This window comes from Brachyistius frenatus, unplaced genomic scaffold (assembly GCF_029030835.1).
Source record: "Brachyistius frenatus isolate BFR_SWC_R1_liver_20210118 unplaced genomic scaffold, ASM2903083v1 Contig_21, whole genome shotgun sequence".
Lineage (NCBI taxonomy): Eukaryota > Metazoa > Chordata > Actinopteri > Embiotocidae > Brachyistius > Brachyistius frenatus.
In genome coordinates, this window is record NW_027210620.1 from 78,869 (window position 1) to 101,789 (window position 22,921).

At 40.1% G+C, this 22,921-nt stretch overlaps 1 protein-coding gene and 1 long non-coding RNA gene across 4 annotated transcripts in view; one reads left to right on the forward strand and one right to left on the reverse strand.

Moving 5' to 3' along the window:
• Positions 1-2,650: 2,650 nt before the first annotated feature.
• The window catches only part of LOC138619657 (uncharacterized), a 30,994-nt gene continuing 10,723 nt past the window's right edge, over positions 2,651-22,921 (reverse strand). For 2 of the 3 annotated variants that reach the window (XR_011310831.1, XR_011310830.1), the window contains 5 exons: positions 18,913-18,973; positions 18,633-18,806; positions 8,210-8,323; positions 5,635-5,689; positions 2,651-5,219 (listed from right to left, as the gene is read on the reverse strand). This is a non-coding gene — a long non-coding RNA (uncharacterized lncRNA). The remainder of the gene's footprint in view (positions 5,220-5,634; positions 5,690-8,209; positions 8,324-18,632; positions 18,807-18,912; positions 18,974-22,921) is intronic. The other variant, XR_011310832.1, reaches the window with a different exon arrangement.
• Positions 9,655-14,833, forward strand: en2a (engrailed homeobox 2a). The gene is made up of 2 exons (XM_069696289.1): positions 9,655-10,500; positions 12,494-14,833. The coding sequence occupies exons 1-2, from the start codon at positions 10,014-10,016 to the stop codon at positions 12,811-12,813; spliced, it is 807 nt and encodes a 268-aa protein (XP_069552390.1). The 5' UTR covers positions 9,655-10,013; the 3' UTR covers positions 12,814-14,833.

Consider the following 22,921-nt stretch of genomic DNA (forward strand, 5'->3'; position numbering starts at 1 on the left):
ATTAAACAGCAGCAGGAATATTATTCCTGGAATATTTATTTCACTGCAGTGAGCGGGCAGAGTCACATGCATGATAGAAAAGGTCAATGAAATGGATTGAGTGTGGAGAAAATCATTGCACACTCTTATTTCTCTGCCAAAAGGTCTTCAGTGGCATTAATGTCCTTCTGTCTGAGATATATAATGAAAGATTGTGTGTGCTCGTGCAGGTGTGTGCGTGTGCGTGTGTGTGTGTGTGTGTGTGTGTGTGTGTGTGAGAGAGAGAGAGAGAGAGAGAGAGAGAGAGTCGTTTAGGTCTACTGAGTCTTCATTACACCAGAGCAGGGTCCACTCCTGTCCTCTGCCCTCACTCATTGCCTCTCCCAGTGCTGGCCAGGAATAATGAATTACAGTGGATGCCATGGGGGGCTGAGTGAGTGGCTCAGAAGTGGACTCCATTTTAGCTCAAATTACCTCTCAGATCCCATTCAAATGGCAGTCTCAGGCTGCTCTCTGGCTTCTCTGCGTATGCCTGTCTGAGGGTGAAATGATCTGTTCACACCTTTTTCTCCATTTGCTCAGCTGTGATTCCCACTTTTTTTTTTGTTGGTGGTCATTCCTCCAGTGGTCCACATAGGAAAATTAAAAAAAAAAAAAAAAAAAAATGAATTAAAGCATCTATAGGTAAAAACACATGAAACCGACTGAGGCAGAATCATCTTATTAAGTGTAAACAACAGTTCATGTTAGGTGGGATTTATCAGTTCAGTCAGGATACTCAGCCTTCTGTGCCATTCCTGTTGATTCTTCCTCTTCCTCCGCAGGACAATAATAAAAATGACAGCATAAACCTCAAGTGATGACACATTATGCATGCCATCCAAACAAATCCTTCCCAGTGTAAATTAAACACACCCAGTGCATCTTACAGCCCAGATCAGACTCTGTAAATCGACCAGGGTAATAATAACAGCTGAATAAAAGGTAGTGGAATAAATCAAGGTGAGAATTTCCATTGCAAGAAGGAATCCTGAGAGGCAGACAACAAGAACTCTGTGAACTCACAAAGAGAGCAGGCTAAAAAATGCAACACCACAGGTCAATATCCATGATCATTCCTTAGTTTTTATAAAAGTAATAAAAGAGTTAAATAGGAGGGGATGCTTTTCAACCTGGAATCAAGAGAATTAGCTCTGTCTGCAGGCATGTTTAAGAGCTTTAGTTGTGTAAATGAAATACATTTCAAATATGAAAAACAATGATTCAGTCATTTTGTGTAAATCTAAAACCTCTAACTCTTGTTGTATTACTTTACAAAGCTGAAATTACACACGCATTTGGACAACTGCATGGACACACATCAAAAGGAACTTGTCTTCTGTCACTTATTTTCAGTATTTTCAAAGAATGGAGACTCAATTTGCGTAATCTAAATCATGCTCGCAGCCCTGCTTAGGATGCACTAAAGGTCTATGTTTGTCATGTTTTAATTAGTCTTCATTAGTAGGCGTAAGCATATTTGTCGGAAGCAACAGGCATGCAGAGCTACTCACTTCGCTTCTGAGAAATGCACCAAGTTGGCAAGGCTTAAAAACCATCTGGGAAAGTTATTGCTCCTAAAATGTCCTTTGACGAGCCCGTCCCCCTGATAAGTGGCAAATTCACAACATATCTGCTACTGGGGGGTAAAAACAACTCGGGTGCACGGGGGGTGAAAGGGACTCTGTTGCACATGGCGCTTTCAGGGGAGTCCAGCACTATTTTGGCGAGTTTAACGGCAAAGGGCGCGATGCCACACAAGGAGAGGGGTCGAATAACCGCGTATGACTGACCTCCGTCCACTATAATTAAAGTTGCAAGCTGGACCCAGAGACATAACAGAAATTGTTTCTCGCATTTAGAATGAACTCCGATCTGAAAGAGGAAAGAAAGGAGAGAAAAAGCTTCATGGCAGGGCTTGATGTGTAATTTTGAAATGTCTATGCTGGGATGTGATTACTTCTGGCTTGTTGATTTGTAACTTTTCAGACACAGGGAATCAAAATTGGCATCAGACAATCTACTTTCAGCTCAAACCGAAGGTGAATAAGATCTGGGAAATGTAGCTATAATTACACGCACCTTGAAGATGCATAGTAAATGCAAACTCTGCTCTTTCGCCTTTTAAATTTGCAGGATAATCTTTAAAAGAAAAACAAAACAAACTAAAAGTTGAGATTTTGATGTGGTGGTTGTTCGCGTCAGGCTGTCGTTAACTTCACTACCTGCGTGCATAAACCTGCTCTCAGAGAACAAATAGGAGTTTCCAGCAAGTGCTTTCCACCTGTCTCTCTCTCTCCCACTTGTTCCTCCTCCTCTTCCTGGCGCGAGACAGGTGCCCGAGGCATGCGGACAATCCAAACCCCGTAAAGCATCCTGGGTGACCCGCAACAGGAGCACCAAGGACCCAAAACGTCAGGGGGCCACCGAGCTGCAGCCGAGTGGGGGCCACCGAGCATCAGGCAGACTGCGGCGCACCGCTGCCGCTTTGGTGCTTTTTACATTACACCTGCTTTTCTTTTGAGGTCTGTTTGGCGGCACATTTTTATTCATAAATGCCCTCCTCCCCCCCCCCCCTCCCCTCCCCCCTCCCGGTTCCCCTCTCAAACTAACCCTGCCCTCCCTCGTCCCCCTTGTTGCATGGTAGCCTATTTGTTCTGTATGACTGAGAATGTAAACCCATTAACCTTACAGAAATAGCCACCATGTGTAGTTCATTCTTCGCTGTCAGAAGTAAGACGTCCCCGACATGTGTAAAGTCCGTCAGACCAGCTGCAAAAGTACAGTACGTGAAGAAGACTGCGGGCCTGACACCAGTTGAGCGTAAGGCAGATATGCGCTTTATGAAGGAGTACAGAGGAGGACCTGAAAGGCTGTTACAGTCTCTTTTCAAAATTGCTAGGTGTCATTGAATTTTTTTTTAAAAACTTTTTATGACTTTAAACGTTTATTCTGACACGAAAATAAAAGTGCAACACCTTCAATATAAGTAAAAAAAATAAAAAACTGACTAGGATATTCTGGTCTTAAAGGCGATTTACAACCATAAAGATAAGTCTGTCAACTTGTGTGTGCGCGTCCTCTTTTGTGCACGACTTTTCCTCTAAAACCTGACTTTTTTTTTTTTTTTTTTTTTTTACCTCTTTATGTCTATTGTCATAGAGTCCTAAAGTAACAAATTAAGTCGGCTATATCCGCCTTTTGATTCAGGGTTTCTAGTTTATTTCAAAGGATTTAAAAATTTCTGTCGATATAGAATTTCCCCATGTCTCAGGGTGTAACTGCTGGTGTTATGGAGGGCTTCTGTTCTGTTGTTGGGTTCAGTTTCTATTGTAACTTAAACTAGGATAATTTTGGTGCACTTCATGGAGCCAATTTTTTTTTTCTTTTTTTGGTTGGCTTATCTTTTTTTTTTCCTGGACTTATAGCCCAATTCCATATTTGTCTTTTAAACGTTGTTACATGGAACCCATCGACTCCTCAGATCCTCATCTCGCGTAAAGAAACTTTGGATCGCAATAAGCTTATTTAAGAATTTTTTTTTTCCAATAATCTACAATATTATCTACAACAAAACATCGAGGCGAAAGAAATTACGTTAAATTCACTAAACTTTTCAGAGTTTAATTCCTATGACTGCACTCAGCACAACACACCACACGGAAACTTTTTACACTTGTTTTTTTTTGTTTTTTTTTTGTCTCTTATGAGCGATGAGCAAACTTTACAAAATGTTTTTCCTTTTTAAAATAATGCAGATGAAGACTGGAGCGCTGCTGCATCGTTTCCAAAGGAAAACTAACCTTTTTGACATTTTGGAAAAATAAATACTTTTTAAATACTCTAAAACACGGTCATTAGTGACCATCAACTGGCTTGTTTGCCTCATATTAGTATAACATTCAGGAGTTTGCTGATGGGAAATCAGCTGCATTCAATTAGCCTTCATCTAATTTAGCTGAGGCCTTAATTGCGCTCAGGGTGGTGCCGTTGTTTGTGCTAAGCTCTGTTTGAGACTTCTGTGAAGAAATACGAGCCGCTCCTTAAGAACAATCCCAATTCAAATGAGACTTATCTACGCCAGACCGATCAGACGGATTAAGACTTATTAAAACCTATAAAGGGCTGAAACTAGAAGCTCCAGCGGCCCCAAAGTCCGCTACGTGGCGACTCCAGAGGATTTCTCTGTAAACACATTCAAACCGCGGAAAAACGATATAGACATCATAACATAGGGATGTAGACTTATAGTGAATGAGTAGTGGCGGGAATGATATCTGTCAGGTGATTTTTTTTTTTTTTCCTGTGGAGAAAAAAAAAATGCATTAGAGTAACAGATTTTTAGAAGCACCATCTCAAAGCTTACTTAAAAATCCAAATAAAAGTTGTGCATGGCTTTAGAGCTGAGGGAAGAACACTACGGCATTTCTGCAACAATGACCCAGTATGGAGAAGCAAACAAAGCAGGCTGAAGGTCGTACACTAAAAAGATACTCATGCACGATGCAAAAAAAAAAAAAAAACGTGCCATTGGCATAAAATAACTGCATTTATTTGTAATTTAAATGTATTTTTTCCTTAAGATCTGCTGTTCTGCTGTATTTGACGCGCCAGCGGACTGATTGTCTTTAGGAAACTACGGAGCTTTGGAAACAGGTGTAACTCCCTCCTCATGACCTCAAATGTATTTTAGCTGGATTGTACTATTTCGGCACTGATTGACTTTTTCCCTATTGTCGACCTCGCAATTAGGCCGCTTCTAATCTTTTCTAATTCGTCTTCCGTGCTCTTGGCTGACCCGGGATGAAAAACAGGGGGCAGCGAGCTTCCAGGCCCACAAAAGCACAACAACAACAAAAATCATACGGGATCATCAAATAGGAAAGACGTGCTTTCAAGGTTTTGAAAGGCGCAGGAAGCTGGTAGGATTTGGTGCGACCCCTGCAACGGTGACAGAGCTGATATCTTAGAGACCCCTATTCATCTGGAGGGGAGGGATGGTGACCGGGAGAGGGAGGGGGTGGGGATGGGATGGAGGAGGGAGGGAAGGGGAGGGGGCCCAGGGTGCATCTGCAGAGGTCCCACCGCCCTCTGATCTGTGAGCTGGCACACATCACGGCGTCCATTCACAAATCCTCCTCCTGCGCGTCACCTTTTGTAGTACTCCATAGTACTGAGCGCTGGTGACGTATAAGACAATCCTACCAAGAAAAATACAGAGGAGAAAAAAATAGGTTATAGGAACTCAAGGACAGGGCACATGCGCACAATGCATGCGATTGATTATAGTAGTAGGAGGGGTGTGTGTGTGTGTGTGTGTGTGTGTGTGTGTGTGTGTGTGTGTGTGTGTGTGTGTGCGTGTGTGCGTGCGTGTGCGTGTAAGAGGAAGAGGGGAGGGGGAAGAGGTGGGGGGTGTAGAGCTATAAGTGAATATGAAATAGACCCAGTTGCTGTGTGTATATATAGATATATATATATATATATATATATATATATATACACTGCAAAAATTCAAAATGTGCAGTTAAAAACTGGGAATTTTAACCCTTTCCTGCAAATCCGAAGATGCTCTACTGCTTTTTACAAGAAAAGAGAGAAGAAAACGGAAACACTCACTTATTTAGTAGAACCTGGCAGACATGACATGTACAATAATCGATATCCCCTTCTTCTGTGAACAAGAGCACAATATACTCATAAGAAATAACTATTTAATCCGGCCTGTGTTTTAAGGATAAGGCGGCTCTCTCAATGTACACTTTTTTAAATAGTAAAAAAATAAAGGAGTGACTGAATGATTAGGTAACCCCACTGAAAAAGATACTAAGACTGGTAACAAGAAATTTTCCAAAACTTCAATTAATGCTTTGGCGTAGGCCTGCTGGCGGCTATTTAGAGGTTACGTGACAAATTGCGATAAATTACAGCAAATAACACCCGGATATAAAAACTGAATTTGTGTTCAACATGTGAAATGATTGCAGACGAAGCTTCTGACTCACCAGAAAGTGATTTTTTTTTTCCAAAAAAAAATTGCCTTTGCAGAAGCAGCTTTATAGGCTCTCTGGCTGCATTTGGTTTCGTCAAAATGTGAAAAGAATACACATGCACAAGTCTTAAAGTCATTTTAAACAAATACTACACACGTCTGTGTCCCATATTCCAAGCGAGTATGGCCTGCGTTGTATTCGAACGCTGCAAATACAATATATTATAATTGTATTTAGATATATCACATTATATCCCAAACAAAAACAATTATTGTTCATTGTTTTGCCCATTTCGAGTGCGTCTGCACAGCCCAGGCCCAGACACGTCAACGGACAGGGATGAGCCACCACAATAAAAGCTCCCATTCCAAATTGCATTGTTTCCTATATAATCAATAACTTGGAGAGCAGCGAAGATCCTAAAGACGATGAAGTGGGTTCACTAAATCATCTAATGCAAAGTAATACACCAATATGGCCAACAAGCATGCAAAAACAGCCAAACGTTAGACAATGCTTTTAAAATACTTATTATTAACTTTATATGTGTCAATTAATGGCTGTCTATATTTGAAAATAAAAACATGAATTGCAACAACACCGTAATATGGTCATCATTTGAATGCTGCAGTTCTATTTTAACCCTTAATAAACCAGAAAAAAAAAACCCAGCAAGAAATGTATTTTTAACCACAACCAGAAAAATCGACCAGAAACTCGCCAACATGTGAAACCAGTGAAAAATTCAGCAAGCAAAGGCAACAATGGTGATGTTTGAGATGGAGTTTTCAACTAAAACAGCACACGATTTTGTCTTTTCATCAATGTACAACCAACACAAGCCAGTCCAAACTGAACAGACCAACAATAGTGGGGATTACCGGTTTGTAACACTGCAAAAAATAAGCATTTGGATTTAGATTGGAGTCTTTAAAAATCTTGTTTTTCGTCTAAAACCTGCATCAGTGTGAGATGACCTCTTTATTCACCTGTTTGAATATTTTTCTAAAAACAACCAAACAACCCAATCCGACTTTCAAACAAGTCTTTGTTTAAAAATAAAATTTAAAAAAAAAAACGTGTTCACAATATAATTTATTGAAACTAATGTAAGATCTTTTACTTTTGAGAAAAATATGATTTTAGGTCTGAGTTGCAGACTGGCTGGCGTGTTGAAATGTGCACTTTTTGCAGTGCACAAAGGCTCTTATTATAATTCAGAGTCTGAAATGGTGTCATTTCCTCCAGACATCCCTGTTTTGCTGGGAGGTTAGAGGCCAAACCCAGGCGGTAGCGGCCTGTCTGTGAATCCATTGTCTGCTGCTTATTTAGCGCTCAACATTAATCTGCGCTTCCCCTCACAAGTGAGAAACAATCGCAGCATGAGAGTGGCCTGTCTAATTACATCTTTCACTCGAAACTTTCACTGTTTGGATTGAGCCCTTTGTGATGGGGACATGTGAGACAGGAGCAGAGGGCGTTGCTCAGGTATGTTTGGGATAAAAAAAAAATTACAAAAAAAAATTACAAAAAGAAAAACAAAACAAAACAAAAAATCAGCTTTAACACAAAGAAATAATTTGCTTTTAAATTAAATAAGATCCAATAGAAGCCTGTGATGTTGCACTTGGTAAATTTGTGTGAATATGAGTTGTCCAGACCCGTTTGAACACAAACCCAGATTAACTCCCTACAAAAAAAAAAAATTTTTAGGCAATAACACTTCACCATAATTGCTTTGCAATTTGCACAAAGCCTGTATTTAACAAGTGAAAAGTCAAGAATATGATGTTTCCCGCAGGACAAAACCTGGCTTAGACAAGCGAGCTTAAATTACAGGCTTTGACGTGCCACAAATACAAATTAAAGCAGTTTTGGACGTTGCCACTAAGCCAACCTTCACAGCGTCCAAAAAACACACACAAGCATTTGTACAGTTCAAACAACACTAATGCGTGCATATCATAACGACTGATCGGCCTGTGATGCCCAAATAATTACTTTATCAAAAAAAAAATAGGTTATGTGTTGTGATTAATTTTATTTTTATTTTTTTTTTTTTAAATGTGTCTCTAAGAAGATTCACTTCCAGAAAACTGGAGTGAAAGGTAATGCATGTTTCTAATAATAATAATTTTAAAAAAAAAAAAAAAAAAAAAGCGCAGCTGATGTTGTAACTGAATTGTTCAAAGGCTCCTCACTCAGTCTCAGCCTTGCTGCTCCTCAGGTCCTCCTCGCCCCCTGTTTTGACGCGCAGCCCCGGTTCAAACGCCGGAGGAGAACCGGCTGAGCCATCCTAGCTGGCCGGTGGCGTCCTGGGAGGAGAAACACAAACTTAGTGCTGGTCAGCAAAGTTACTCAAAGTTTTGTCTTTGGCGCGACTCCGTATCCCGAGCACCGCGCACAAAACAGTTTGTTTGCATCACTGATTTCTTTTAAAGGGATATGGACCCAGTTCTTGGTCGACCGCAGCGTCACGACAGGCGAACACGAGAACATGGAAATACTTAACACACATCAATGTGCGCGTTTGAAAGCAGACAGGGAAGACTCTTTGGCTGTCACATTTTAGTTTTGATGCATTTTGCTACCAATTATGAGGCGACTGAAAGCAACATGACACATCAGATCACCCTGCAAATCAGAGTGCTTAAATTCTATGAAATAGTAAATACAAATGTGCTGTTGCTATGGGTTAAAGGAGATACATGTTTGGAGATTACGTTGCATTTTCTGGAAAATACACTTTCTCCACCCTTAGGTCAAAGTACGAGCATGCAGACACCCAGCAACACTGTTTTCCGCATTTAACCTTGGCCAGGACGAACTGATTTGAACTTATTCTGTGTCCAGTTGACGTTACAGGTTTAACAATGCTTGACGCAGACAAATAGTGAGATATATACTACAAGTACTAGCGTTTCAGTGTTGTCTAAAGGTGTATTTTCTGATATTTTAACACATGCTCCCTCAAACATATTCATATCAGGAGCCCCTAAATGGATATACTTTAGGCCATTGACTTTATTTTGATAGAATTGTGTCATGGTCCTTCATATGAGCTGATTTCTAGCTGTTATTTTGTTCAAATTGAACCGTATTCCTGTATTCAACTGTGGGCATCTATAAAAGTGTCATAAACTTTTCATCGTAGAGATATGTTATGGTGTATTAAAATATAGTGAAAATGTGCTGCTGTTAATGTATTTGGGAATCCCTGCCTGCCCTGCAAGCAAGGAACCCCGGGGGTCCCCACTGCTCACTTTGACAAGCGATGCTTCAATCTATTGTTTAAATAAACACGAACAAACTGATGAGCATTGTGTTTCTATTTCGAAACTCCCCCAAAATAAAATAAAAACAAGTCACAGGTTCATAAACACAGATGAAATATTGGGACTATCTGGGAGCATGCATTGGATATAAATTAGGCTTCTTCTCCGTTAGTCCAGGACTCTTTCTCTTTACTAAGGCGAGGATGGGCGTTTGTAGACTGCGCTGGAGTCTGCGTCACGTGGCCTGGTTTCTGGCATCCTTATTGGTCCAAGGCACGTGTCTGGGAGGACGGTGGGAAAACGTCACTCGGGGGGCTCGTATTGAAAATAAGAACAAAACTCCAGAGTGAGAGTATTAGAGCATCAGTTTAGGGAGCCTCATTATTTACCCTTAGTTTAGTTTAGGTGTAGGCAATACTGAGCGCACTGAAATCGGATAACACTAAATTGGACGGTGTGCAAATGGCAAATGAATTTAGCTCGACGATATCAGTTGTAACCCGAGATTGAGGGAATATATGTCAAAAAGTATGCTTTTCTCAGAGGACACTACCGCAAAGCTTTGCATGGTGTCCAAGCCACTCACTAGTATTTGAGTTTTCTTTTTTTTATTTATTTTACTCGTGCAGTTTTTTGCAGACTAATTTCCCTGAAGTTCTTTGCGAATTTTATTGCAGCGGAGAGAGCGACAAAGGGGTTAAAGAGAGTAAAGCGGGGAAAGTGAATCAGTATGGAAGAAAATGATCACGGCAACAGAGATGTGGTGGAGCGGCAGGAGTCGGCGGATGAATCCAACAGAGCCATCCTTCCCCTCTTACAGGCGCCGGGGAACCTGCAGATCCCTCACCGGGTCACCAATTTTTTCATCGACAACATCCTGCGGCCGGATTTCGGACGGAAAAAGGATGGAGGCGCAAACCGCGAAGAGAGTAGCCTGGCATCGCGGGAGAGCCACAACAGCCCCGCCGCCCCTCAGACCGAGCCGGTGGGGAGCACGGTGCCAGCAGAGGGGACCTCCACTCCACACACGGTTACCGGGGCCAAGAAGCCCGCTATAGCCGCCGAGGAGCCCCTGAAACCCCGCGGGGAGAATGAAGACCAGTGCCTAAGCTCAGACTCAGACAGTTCCCAAGCCAGCTCAAACCCAGCCACGTCTAAGGCCATGCTCTGGCCAGCCTGGGTCTACTGCACCAGATACTCGGACAGGCCTTCTTCAGGTTGGTGGCACCGTGCATGCGTTTTACTATACCGTATTCTCGGTAACCTGAAATACCCCGTAACACTGACCCCGTATGCCTTGACCGACTTCTCGCTAGTAGAGCAGAGCGAACCGTGCAGTGCAGCGCAGCCTGAAAATCTACTAAATAAAAATCAGTTAGGAAATTTTTCAAAAATTATTTAACGCAAGTCACAAATACAGAGAATGCATGAACAATTTGCCCGTATATAATACATAAAAAACACTCAAAAAAAAAAATCTAAAAAAAAAATCTAAAAATTGCTTTCTGATGAGAGTAGGCCTGTTTTTTGTTTTTGTTTTTGTTTTTGTTTTTTTTTAATGCAAACGAGAGAGAAGAAAATAATTTAAAGAGCAAACTTTTCCAAAAATCTTTCCATTTTAACTGCTCAACAAAATACATTAAAACGACCAATTTTGGAATTATTACGCACAGATTTCTGGTCACAAAAATGCTCCCATTCAGGCAGTCTCCTAGCAAATTTCCTCGGGTTATGAATATGATAATACTGGGGGTCCGACATAGTAAACATAGGCGCACTGATAGGCTGTTTCTCCTCCTGAGAATCTGCAGGTCTGCAAATTAATATTTGGTGCACTTGTCATGGCTGTTTTGCACATTAAAGGCGTTGCAGGAGTTGTGTTTAGGATGATTTAAATATGCATACGTTTTCACAACTATCGTTCCCAATCGCCAATGCATGTTCTGGTCAGTAGTGAGCTTGTTTGTGTTACTTCTGATGTTTATTTAGAAGAAAACTCAGAATAGAGCTTTTCAGCCTGTGTATATTTCTTAGTGTCTATCAAAAGTGGAGTACAACTTGTTCTCATGCATTATGTAACGCCATATAGAATGGTGTAGGCGACTACTACGAGTTGTAGAGGTGTAGTTTTTATATGGGCTGCTCGGGGAAAAAAAAAAAAAAAAAAAAACTACATACACGCTGGTTCGCGAGTACAATAGTTCGAGCGTTATTGTGTGGTTCCATTAATGTTTTGCACACTGTTTGGAGGAAGGGAACGAACTCTTAGCCCACAGCTCCACCAAATAGGCCTCCATCCAGATGGAAAATTAATGTGTATCTAATGTGTGCTGCTCAGATTCCGTTCACGTTTGGCCATTGAGGGGCTTTTCAAGTGTCCCACCAAAACTAAAATGCAAAGTAGCTGCACTGAAATTGATCCTGTTTTTCATCCAACCTGCAAAACTGTGGTTGAGTTGTTTCAGCGACGCTTCAGCCTCCTCTTATTGGCTAATAATGCCTTATTACTATACTGTGTGTGTGTGTGTGTGTGTGTGTGTGTGTGTGTGTGTGTGTGTGTGTGTGTGTGTGTGTGTGTGTGTGTGTGTGCGTGTGTGGAGAGAGAGAGCTGTGTCCATAGGCTACGTGTGTGTAAGCGAGGAAGAAGGATAGAGACAGGGGAGGTTTTCTTGGATGTTTTCTTCGCGTCAACATTTTACAATCAATCCTCTTTACATTTTACAAGATTCTTAAAAATACTGTACGGATACAGCCTAACTTATTTTTGGCGATTTTTTTTTTTTTTCGACACAAAAAAGACAGAGTAACCTAAACAGTCATATAAACAACTGTTGTATTTATGTAACGTATTGTGTGGGGATTGACGTAGGTTTTAAAAAAATATATATATAAAATTATTATGAAATACACTTTACGCACGTGTTTTAGACACATTTGAAGGTCCTATTTTGAATGAAAAGTAGCAGAATAGGCTACTACTCAAATGTTGGTGAAGAAAATTAAAATAATAAAACAATATTGTTTAAAAAAAAAAAACGGCTATTAAGACGTTTGCCTGATCATCGCCCATTTAAAAGTTTACCTAGCCTATCTTTAAAAAATAAAAACAAAAAAAAACGTTTTCATATTTTGTTTATGATCGTTTTGATGTTGACAAACCAGCGTATGTATGTCTTGTGAACCCCACCTCCCAATCCCCCTTCACTACAGGGCCAAGATCCCGCAAACCAAAGAAGAAATCGACCAGCAAAGAGGACAAGCGACCACGGACGGCCTTCACAGCAGAGCAGCTGCAAAGACTAAAATCGGAGTTTCAGACAAATCGGTATCTGACGGAGCAGAGGCGACAGAACCTGGCGCAGGAACTGGGCCTGAACGAATCCCAGATCAAGATCTGGTTTCAGAATAAGAGGGCCAAAATCAAGAAGGCCAGCGGCCCTAAAAACGGTCTGGCCTTGCACCTGATGGCACAGGGACTGTACAATCACGCCACCGTCTCGTCGAAAGACGAAAAATCAGACAGCGATTGATTTCCAGAGACGTAACAGCAGCCTCCTGACGAAAAAGAACCTATAGTAATCCTATGATAGATTTTTATAGAGATATCACAGAAAAACTCTACTTACAGGAATATTTAATGATACCACAGCAGATAAAATACCACAAAGTACTACAACTATCACTATTACTCAACGCCGACTCACTACAGATAGCCTATACAATGGGTCCAGGACAATATGAGAAATAAAATACTACAAACAAAAAAAAAAGGAACAATGAGGTCACTACTACTACTACAGGATACCATAGGTCTCTATAGGTTCCTATGGGAATATTATGGTGATTTTTTCGTTATATGGGAGGTTTAATCAAGCCTACAATGCAATAATTTCATCAAATAAAGGGCCAGTGTATAGAGTATACCAGCATAAATTGTTTAAAAAAAAATAAGAGAGATATTTCTGCAATATCACGTCTATAAAAGATGTTGTATAAAGGTATGTTTTCATTGTTTGTTGTTCCCGCCCCCCCCCCCCCCCCCCGCCCACTCCAGGAGGTACAAATGCTTACACCCTTCATTTTTATATACTGTAGGATTACTGCTATCCATGATTGTCATCATTTTACATTGAACTAGCTGGCATTTGACGTTTCGATCTGTCAGTGAAGTGAACAAACTTAAGTCCAAAGAATATTTTTCTGCTGCATCCAGGCTACTGTGAATTTAAATAAATGCTAACACGATTTTATTTCCATGCTTGTTGGTTTTCTTGGTTGTGTTTTGATGTAAAATGGTCAGAGGAAGGTGTTGCGTGTCAGTTGCAGAACTAATTGGGCAGATGATGAATTTTGATACTCTTTTTTTTTTTTTTTTTTTTTTTTTTACTCACAAGAACAGTTTGTTCAAGATCAGTTTGTTAAAAGTGACCGGGAGAGGATAGGGACTTTTTTTCTAACACGTCCCTTAACTAAAACGTTGAGTTAGGCCTTGCTTCTGTATGTTTGTGGTCGTCTCATAGCCTTTAAACAAATATTATGTGCGTATTCCCTTCGTTATACCAATGCATCAGTGCAGCTATTATGGTTTTAAATAGCAATATAAATCTTTTTTTTTTGTAGCTAAATGAAGGCTATAATGCTGCCTATTAAGTCACAGAAACAACTCTGTAGCATAAAGACAATGACGACAACCATATGCGCACTCTTTGAGTATAAAAGCAGGTTATTGGATGTTCTTGTGAAATCTTTCTCTATATACATTTTTATTACATATCCATATATCATAAAAGAAGGCAAATCCATCAGTGACTGTATTACAAATGTTGGAAATCTCTTATCGTTGTTGAAAGGACTTCATATGTGTATTTATATAGATTATATTGAGAAAAAATTCTATCCAATGACCAGTGTTGCTTTAGAGTAGTTATCTGAGGTGTTTACACTGCTTGTTTATCTTGCAATAACTTCTTTTTGTTTTCTTTTTCTGTGAATGAAAAATTGTTTATGGGGCCTTTGCATGAAAGCTGCAATTTGTTGTACATGGGCAAATAACTGTGTTTTATAAACTTTGGTCTTTATTGACTAAAGTATGATCGAGCTAAGTTTTAGACTGTATCCATACCAAATTGTGGACTTTTTGCCTTTCAAAGTGTTTTTGTTGTGTACCTGCAAAAAGTGTGTGTGAATTAAAATCCACCAAACAGAAACACACTTTGCCTTAAAGTTCAAGTGTGAACTTTTTATGAAACAGAACTGTGCCGAATCAGAGAAGCAGTATTACTTCAAATGCAGACTACTCAAGTTTAATGCCTTTATGAAAACTGCTGGTACGACATTATGAATTTACTCATCAGCGTATATCTATCTATATATGAACATGTTTAAATAAAATTACAACACAGAGTTGTAGAATACAATGCTATTTTTTATTTTATGTTGGAAGTATTCTTTGGTATAAATGTACATAATTTGTATCATGTATTAATTGTGTAATTAACTGCCTCCCGAAAACTGCAAAAGAAGAGTAAATAAACCTTGAAGATTATACACAAACAAGTTTCTGAAATCTTTATGTGAAGCAAAGGTTTTGTATATTACTCTAAAACACATAACAACTAACTGAGGCCTGGCTAAAGCAGCAAAAGTGACCTTCAATCAACGCTGAGCTTCTGTAGGCATTGAAATCTAAAAAAAAAACAAATGCATTACTAGCTGAAAATGTCTAAAAAGGAAAAAAATATATGCAAAAATAGTTTTGAATAAATGTTGCCAAACAACAAATGTTCACAAATTTAATTTAGAGACATTATAAATTTGCATAGCATAACAATCCTTTCCATGCAAACACTCAGTCCTTTCTATGCGAGGGTCAGAATCAGATTCATGGAGGATCAAATTCATGGGTTTCCAGATTAAAACATTCGTGCAAGCACCCAAACATTATGCAAGGGAAAGCCTTGAACAATTCCCAGGCATGTTTCCTCAACAATGCCTGATCTGCATTTCCATACTTGCACCACTAGTCTTTGAACGCCATGTCTAACGGCCAGTGACTAGCATCAGAGCAGATAGGGCTGCTCCCAGCACGGTCTTCAAGCCGGTCAGTCTTCCTCGGCGCTTCTGAAAAGAGCCTGTGCTTCTATCACAAGGCAGAAAAAATGGGAGTTGAGAGGGAGAGGGAGAGAGAAAGGGAGGGGTGAGAGAGAGAGAGAGAGAGAGAGAGAGAGAGAGAGAGAGAGAGAGAGAGAGAGAGAGCAATGAAGGTCAAAGCCTGTCATGGCTGCAGGTGGCTGGTTTCCCCCTCCCACCCCTCAGTAACCCATTCTCCACACACAGCTTTCTCACTCACTAACTCATACTCTCTCTCTGCCTCATACACACACACAAACACACATATATATATATAAACACACATACACTTCTCACCATCACTTGGTTTTATTATTTTATTCTTGCCTGGCGCACACGCACACCATACTCCATTCATTTCTGTTCCTCCTCACATGCACACTCACCCCTGTTGTTTTGATCCTTCATTCAGCGCATCAATAGGAACCTTCATCAAAATATTCACAGGCAGAAAAGCTCCCCAAAGTTCAGATAGGGACACCGATGCATCAACAAAAGTAAAAGCTGTAAAGGCTGCACGGGCCAATTCTCCTGGAAAACAAGGTTTTATGAGAGAATAATGTGTCTCAACTCTGGAAGTGAGACTCAGGTGCTCAAGTGACCTCGAGTGGTCCTTCTTTAAGGCTCTGATGCTCCTCGTGCTACAGAAAGGACCTGCACTGCTGTAAAACACAATAAATGGCATTATAGATCATCAGTACATTTTGGTAGATAGCACTAAGAAATAAAAATCGCTTCTGAAACAGGATGCAGAAAGTGTAAAAATAGCTGGAATACAAGTTATTTTCTTGGCAATTTCAGAGGGTTCTCATGCTGTAAAAATGGAAGTGGGCGCAGGAAAGTATCAATGTCTACCTCTGCACACAAAAGGGCCCCCATCCTGCTATGACCTCTCTTACCATCCTCCCCCTCCCCTACTGTGTCATTTACCCACAGTTTCTAAATGCTTCCTATGGCCAGAGTGGAATCTGCTCAGAGGTGCCTGGGCTTTGTGGCGGAAACATAATTAAAGTGGTGAAAGATGTAAAAGGTGAAGAATGGGGATGACATCAGGCCAATTTCACACTTGGCACTCGAATGGCTAGGTCCAAGCCAGGACTCTTGCCTCGCAACACAGATCAAAGCCCACTGTCACCGCACCAGTGCAGGAAAAAAAAGAGGCAAAAGGACACCTAACTATGCTAATCCCCAGGACGAATATATTTTAATCTTGTTAGAATACAAGTTAATGCCGTGGCTCAGTGGCTGAACTTTTTTGGCAAGAATGAGAGGTGGACAGACCTACTTTTACCTTTTCTACATGAGGTGCCTCTGTCTGGCACCAGACAAACAGCCAGAGTCTGAACAAACTTTCTTTTGGCCCAACTCGGTGTATTATCGAGCCACATGACTGTAGAGGCAAGCAGATAGCAGTCACAAGCCGCTGAAAAGGCAAGCAACAGTTTTCATTAAGAACAAGGATGTGAAGAGGGGAAAAAAAAAAAAAAAAAGACAAGTCAACCCCAGTGCTGTGTCGGTGACCCCGTCCCAATCCCCACTAGGGCACCTAACATGCAAAGGAAATGAGTATTTTGTGGACTGGTTTGTCCCCTCTCACATTGAGCCCTCCTTTCTCAAAAGCACCTTGGTAACCCTTGATCTCTCATGTATGGAAAGTCAGGGCACTGGGGCCTGCAGAAGTTGACTAGGCAGACAATAGCCAGCGGATGCTTTCTGGAAAAGTCACACCCAGGCAACTCTCATTTCACACACTGTGTTTGAGTGACCCTTGAAAAAAGATGCTTGACTTTTAAGCAAAGATTCTTTTTGTTCACTTAAAAGAAATTCAGGGGAAAAAAAAAAAAACATCCCTGCACCTTTTCTCCCATGTAGCAAACACACTGGATTTCTAGGGGGATGTTTTTAGCTCCGTAGGACTGAATTGTATCGTACAATCCTGCATTCAATTTCACAAAGTTGTCACCAGCAGTGTTTCGTCTCTACGTTGGCTGTTTCATCGATGGGTCACAAAACCATGTCTTTTTTGGGGAAAATGAAGATTCAATGATAAGAGAGACAACTAAAGGAAAGATTGATTAATGAAGAGTTAAGGTTAAACACTTTTGTTGGTGGAAAATCAAGCTTGCATTACTTTAGATATGATTACACAGATTGAATGAAATATTTCAATTTAAGTTCGATCAGGACGTTTTGCAGACTGCATCTGGTACATTGACTGTAGTTTTGTTAAAACTGTTTGTTGTTATTGTTGTTAAAAAAGGATACTGAGACAAGAAATCACTTGAAACACTTTAGAAACTCTAAAAACTACCTTTCCAATGATGTCTTGGTGTGATGCTCATATTTTTAGAAGCAGATACCTTCAACAGAACCAAACGATTCATATATATTTTTAGCCCATGAAACATCTACAGATTTTGTCAGTGTCTAAATTTATGTTCACGCTAAATTGGCTGCAACTCTGATGATCATTTTTCATCGCTGATTTATATCTTATTTACATTTTCCACAGGCAATAAATAAATAAAATAGCAAAAAAAAACACACTCGAAATCAGCTTTAGATGAACTGTTTTCTTCCAACCGATTGTCTAAAAGTTTTTCAGAATTTATTCAGTTGTCAATACATGACGACAGCAAAAGATGAGTGAGGCATAAATATAATTGATATTGTATCGCAATTTAAAATTTCTTTGCAAATTTCTGGATCATTTTCCAAAGTTTTGAATTTCCAGCTTCAGTTTTCCGAACAGTAACATTTTATTGGAAATTTGAGTGGTACCTACCTCACATTGCAACTTCAAATGTAAGTAAAATCAGAGCTCATCCAAGTACGTGAAACAAAACAAAACATTCTTAATAAACAAGGTTTAAAAACAAGTTGTGGCGGCGCAGAACAAAACGCATTTCCTGGGAAATCGTTTTGAAAGTCCTAACCTGCTGTATTTATGCTGTATGTGACGCACAGAAGTCAACAAGTAATCCTGCGTTATTATTTCATTTTTCATAAGCTGGGGGAGTTTAAGCAACAAAAAACATCTTTTTTTTCACGAAAACAGTAAAGTTGGTTGTGTTTCTTATAAATGCCTCTTACGTTCTTCTACATACTAAATAAAGATGTACAATGTAGTCATGCCAGTTCTGGCCTTTTTTATTTTTTACCGAATTTGTGTTGCTTGCTGACACACAGCCAGACAGGGTCAAGGATACATCTGACTCACCTCAGGCCCCCTGCCTTCCCCGAGGACTGGCCTGTCACTCACTTTGTGGTTACGGATCATAGCTGACAGAGGCACAAAGTGAGAGCTCGATGCTGCATCAACAGCAGCAACATCATCACCAAAACCCATCCTTAGCATGACATCTTCTTCCTAGTCCACCACCAGCTCTCTGCACTGTGGAAAGGAGGAAACAAAAAAATACATTCACACCAGGAGATAATAATAAAGTGTCATTTGGTGTGAGAGAAAGAGCTAAAAATAAAAGCAACTGAATGTTTACCTTAAAATTCTCCACGCAGCGGTTTCCTCGCAATAGAGCTGTTAAGAAGTGTCTGCCAGGCCTGAAAGGGTTGAAAATGATTGGGTATAACACTTAATTTCAGCCAGTTTGCTGAGAGTGGATATACACATCTACGCTCCGTGAGCCATTTTAAAAGGGGCTCGAGCTCATTGAAAGAACGTTGGGTTGGTGTAGCGTATAGCCTTTAATTGGTATTAGTTAGATGACATAATAAGTACACGCATAGAGCTGTTTGACCAAGAGCAAAGGGTTTCAATAATCACTGATCACAGCACTTTGTTCTTGCTACATTAAAAATGAATGTGGTCACTGAAATACTGTACTGTAGCACTTCAGAATACAAATGATTCTCTGGCCAATTCGGACGACCCAAACTAAGAAATATTACAACTAAAACACATACTGTATATGAATTATATGAATAATTTCGTCTTTTTTTTTTTTTTTTTTTTTTTTTTTTTTTTTTGTATCTTAGATGATACAGAGCAGAACATTCTATGATAATCAGCAAGAGCCTGTGAGTCACTGTGCCAAACTGCAACCAATAATTTTGAGAATAAAATGGCAGCTCGCCAAAGACCTGGGTGAAGAGCTCAAAAAATGTTAACACTTTCCATTACAGCGGAGTCAGAGCAGCACTGAATACCAAAATTCTTGACTGCATGTGCACTATGAAAACAGTGACGCCATACTCGCTGAGCTGATGTGAGGACGAATTTCTATTTCTTTCAAACTGATTTATTTTAAAGATGAATATTCACATTGAGTTGTATATCTGGACAAATGATGGGTACAAATGGAGCACTATCGTGGACTGATGTTGGATAAATCTCTTACAAAAGGGGTTAGCCATTCACTGATTTCAGCACTCTGTAGCTGTCTAGACTTCTTTAGATTCAACGCTGCACTGAGATGGCCGAATACAGCAAAAAATAATCATCTGGGTTTGAGTTGGCGTATGAGGCGAGCTGCAGCTCAGTCGACCGTGCCTTAGCTCACAGTAGTGGGCGTTTCCCTCCATCTCCCTCTCACTCATTTTTGCTGCATGCTGCCATTTTAACTGTTCCTGAGTGGCAGGCGAGAGGGCGGGGTTGGTGGCGGTGGCCATGATGGTGGAGCCACTAAACCCACTCCTGAGGAACAGCCTCAACATCAAAGCCAAGTCGCACATTAGGCTACATTGTAGTTCAGGGCCAAAACCAGGGACTGTAGGTAAAGGCGGAAGAGTGACTTGGGATATAAATAATATCAGCAACATCTCACTGTGTGCGTGGCAACAACATTTCTATTAGAGAAGGGCCTTACTAAATATGCTTTTCGTATCATTTGAAAACAGAAAAATTCACTGGATTTGAAAAATTTGTGCAGACTCGTATAAAAATTCTACACTCATCTGATTTGCGTGTTTAAATTCAAAGTACTCAGTAAATATCAAGGCTGTATTTCCGTGGTTGTGTCTGCTTTAGTTCTTTCACTGAGCTAACACTCACAATCTATTCCTATAAAGCATGAAGGCCTGTGTATAGGCTTTGTATTCATAAAGAGAGAAAAATGCATGTTGAGAAGAGTCAAACATTATCCTGAATTTTACTTTCGTCTACTGAAATTCAAAATCACAACATCATAAAGATAAAACAGAATACAAGAGAATGCAACTGTGTTTGCCCAAAGTCAAAAGCTGTCTCTGGCTCAACAAGAAACAACACAAACAAATCTCAGAGAAACAAAGTATTACTCAAGATAAAAAATTTTTTAAAAAAAAATAAAATTTAAAAAAAATAGTGAAGTTGAAGGAAGAATATTTTCCTTGGTTTTACCTTCAAATTTCTGGTTGATTATAACATTTAAAAACATAAAAGATCAAATTTAAAGATCACTTACTGCCCAGGAGAAATAAAAAGTCCATAAGTGTATCCAGTTCAAAACACAATCACAATAAGTCCTGTAACCTGAGTTACCCGACATAACCTGATAATAACATTATCACAAAATGCAATTACTGAAATAAAAAAGTTGTTTTGCCACTAAATTCACACCCGTGTTCTCTGAAAGCAGATTGTGCATTATGTGGGTCACATCCATACCCTGCCTCATTTCCCCACCTCCAACCCTCAAAATTAAAAAGAAAAAAAATGTCTTCCTCGGATGACCACCGATCCTAACCAACTACATTTGAGGTCAAAGTTCATACAGTGTCCCCTTGGCAACACCAAGGCAACAAGCAACAACAGTGTCTAGACAGGTCATGGTGCCCACCCCCACCAATACCAAAACTAACCCACCACCCACTGGCTCCTTCCGGAAGGAGGTGTCAGCAGCAGCCAAGTGCAGGGTAAACAGGGCAGGAGGGGGGTGGGGATGGGAGGGTGGGGAGGGTGGCCTTTGGCCCTCTTGAGGTCGGATCAGCACCTCCGCCCTCCACTGATCAAAGATGAGGATCCTCCATGCCAGGGCCCTGGTCAAAGGGGGCAGGGTCGGGAGATGAACTCTGCGTTTCTGTAATCTAGACGTGTCCAGACCCGATTGTCTTCTTTCACAGCCCAAAATGGACCCTTCCGGTGCTGCTGATTACATTAGGGAGGACAACCTCTTTTCACAGGGGCACCCAGACAAAAGAGGCGCTTCCATGCCCCTCACCATCTGGTCCCAAAATAACAGAAAAGGTCCCAGAGAGAGAGAGAGAGAAAGAAAGAAAGGAAAAAAAAAAAAAAAAAGCCCAGGCAGCACACAGACTTAAATGAAAGGAACGCTGTTTGAATAGATGGGATGGCTGGACAGATAAGCAAACATACAGTAAAGCCTCACATTTACTAAGAGATTGGAACCCAATCTACATCAGCAAATAAAGCAGTGTACATGGGCACCTGCAAATGGAATTCTGCTGTGCACCAAATAGAGATCTGTGCCACACATACATCATTATCGCAGCAAGCCATCAATACCCAGAGGCTCTTCATCACTTTAAACTAATCTATGTTGTACCACCGCGGACCACGTGGATAGATTTGTGATGGAAATGAGATTAAGAGCACTAAAATATGTGATGGTTCTGAGTTTTTAATACAATACAGTCAATAGAAATTGAGCTGAATTATTCAAGATGTAGTACATTAGGCAGAACTGCGACAAAAGCCAATGTACGGGTAGCCAAAAGGATTTCTAACACATTAGGTTGATTGCCAATTGATTTTTAATCCTAAAATACGGCACACTGTATGTCTGTCATCACCCTGGTGGATAGTTTTCAACTTGCGGTACTCTTTTGTCTTTTGCTGTTTATGCTTATGTTTCTATTTATTTCACATGGCTTTTGACTAGTCACATATAAATTCTTATTATTTTTTGCAAATTTTTTCCACAGATGATTTGGTCTATTTGCAGCTCAAGTTGCCATGAAAACTCCAGTAAATCCAAATACTGAGCATAGAAATGCTACTAAGTGGTTTTCTACAGTCCAATCTTTGTATTGTAATAGTGATGCAGTTACTTCAGAGTTGGGTTTTTTTATGCAATCAGATGCATGTGCAGAGTAAATTACAGAGTTCACTATATGACAATCAAATCATACACATGGATAGTCAAGGGAGGAACCTGGGTTTAAAAAGACATTAAATTGCTTAAATTATCAGTGACTTGAATATCGTTGCTGTCAAGCAGCTTTGGTTTCTTGACATAATCAGCACAATTTTTGAAAATCTCACATGAAATGAACCTCAAGTAGTTTATGTTATGAAATAGCAAACCTATTAATTTGGAATAAAATCATTCAAATTGTTCAACCAATTAAGAACTCCTCACTGTCTTCTTTGAAGATTATGTCCAATTTAAAATCCAGAGCATCTTTTTTTCCAGAGTGTAATAACGTGGTCTGATCACTCCAGTGGCCTCCGTGAAAGGTTTACATGTTGAACATGCAGGCACTTCAGGTACACTACATGTTAAATTGTCACACAATGTATAACCTGGGACTCCTGAAGCTGTGTTTGGC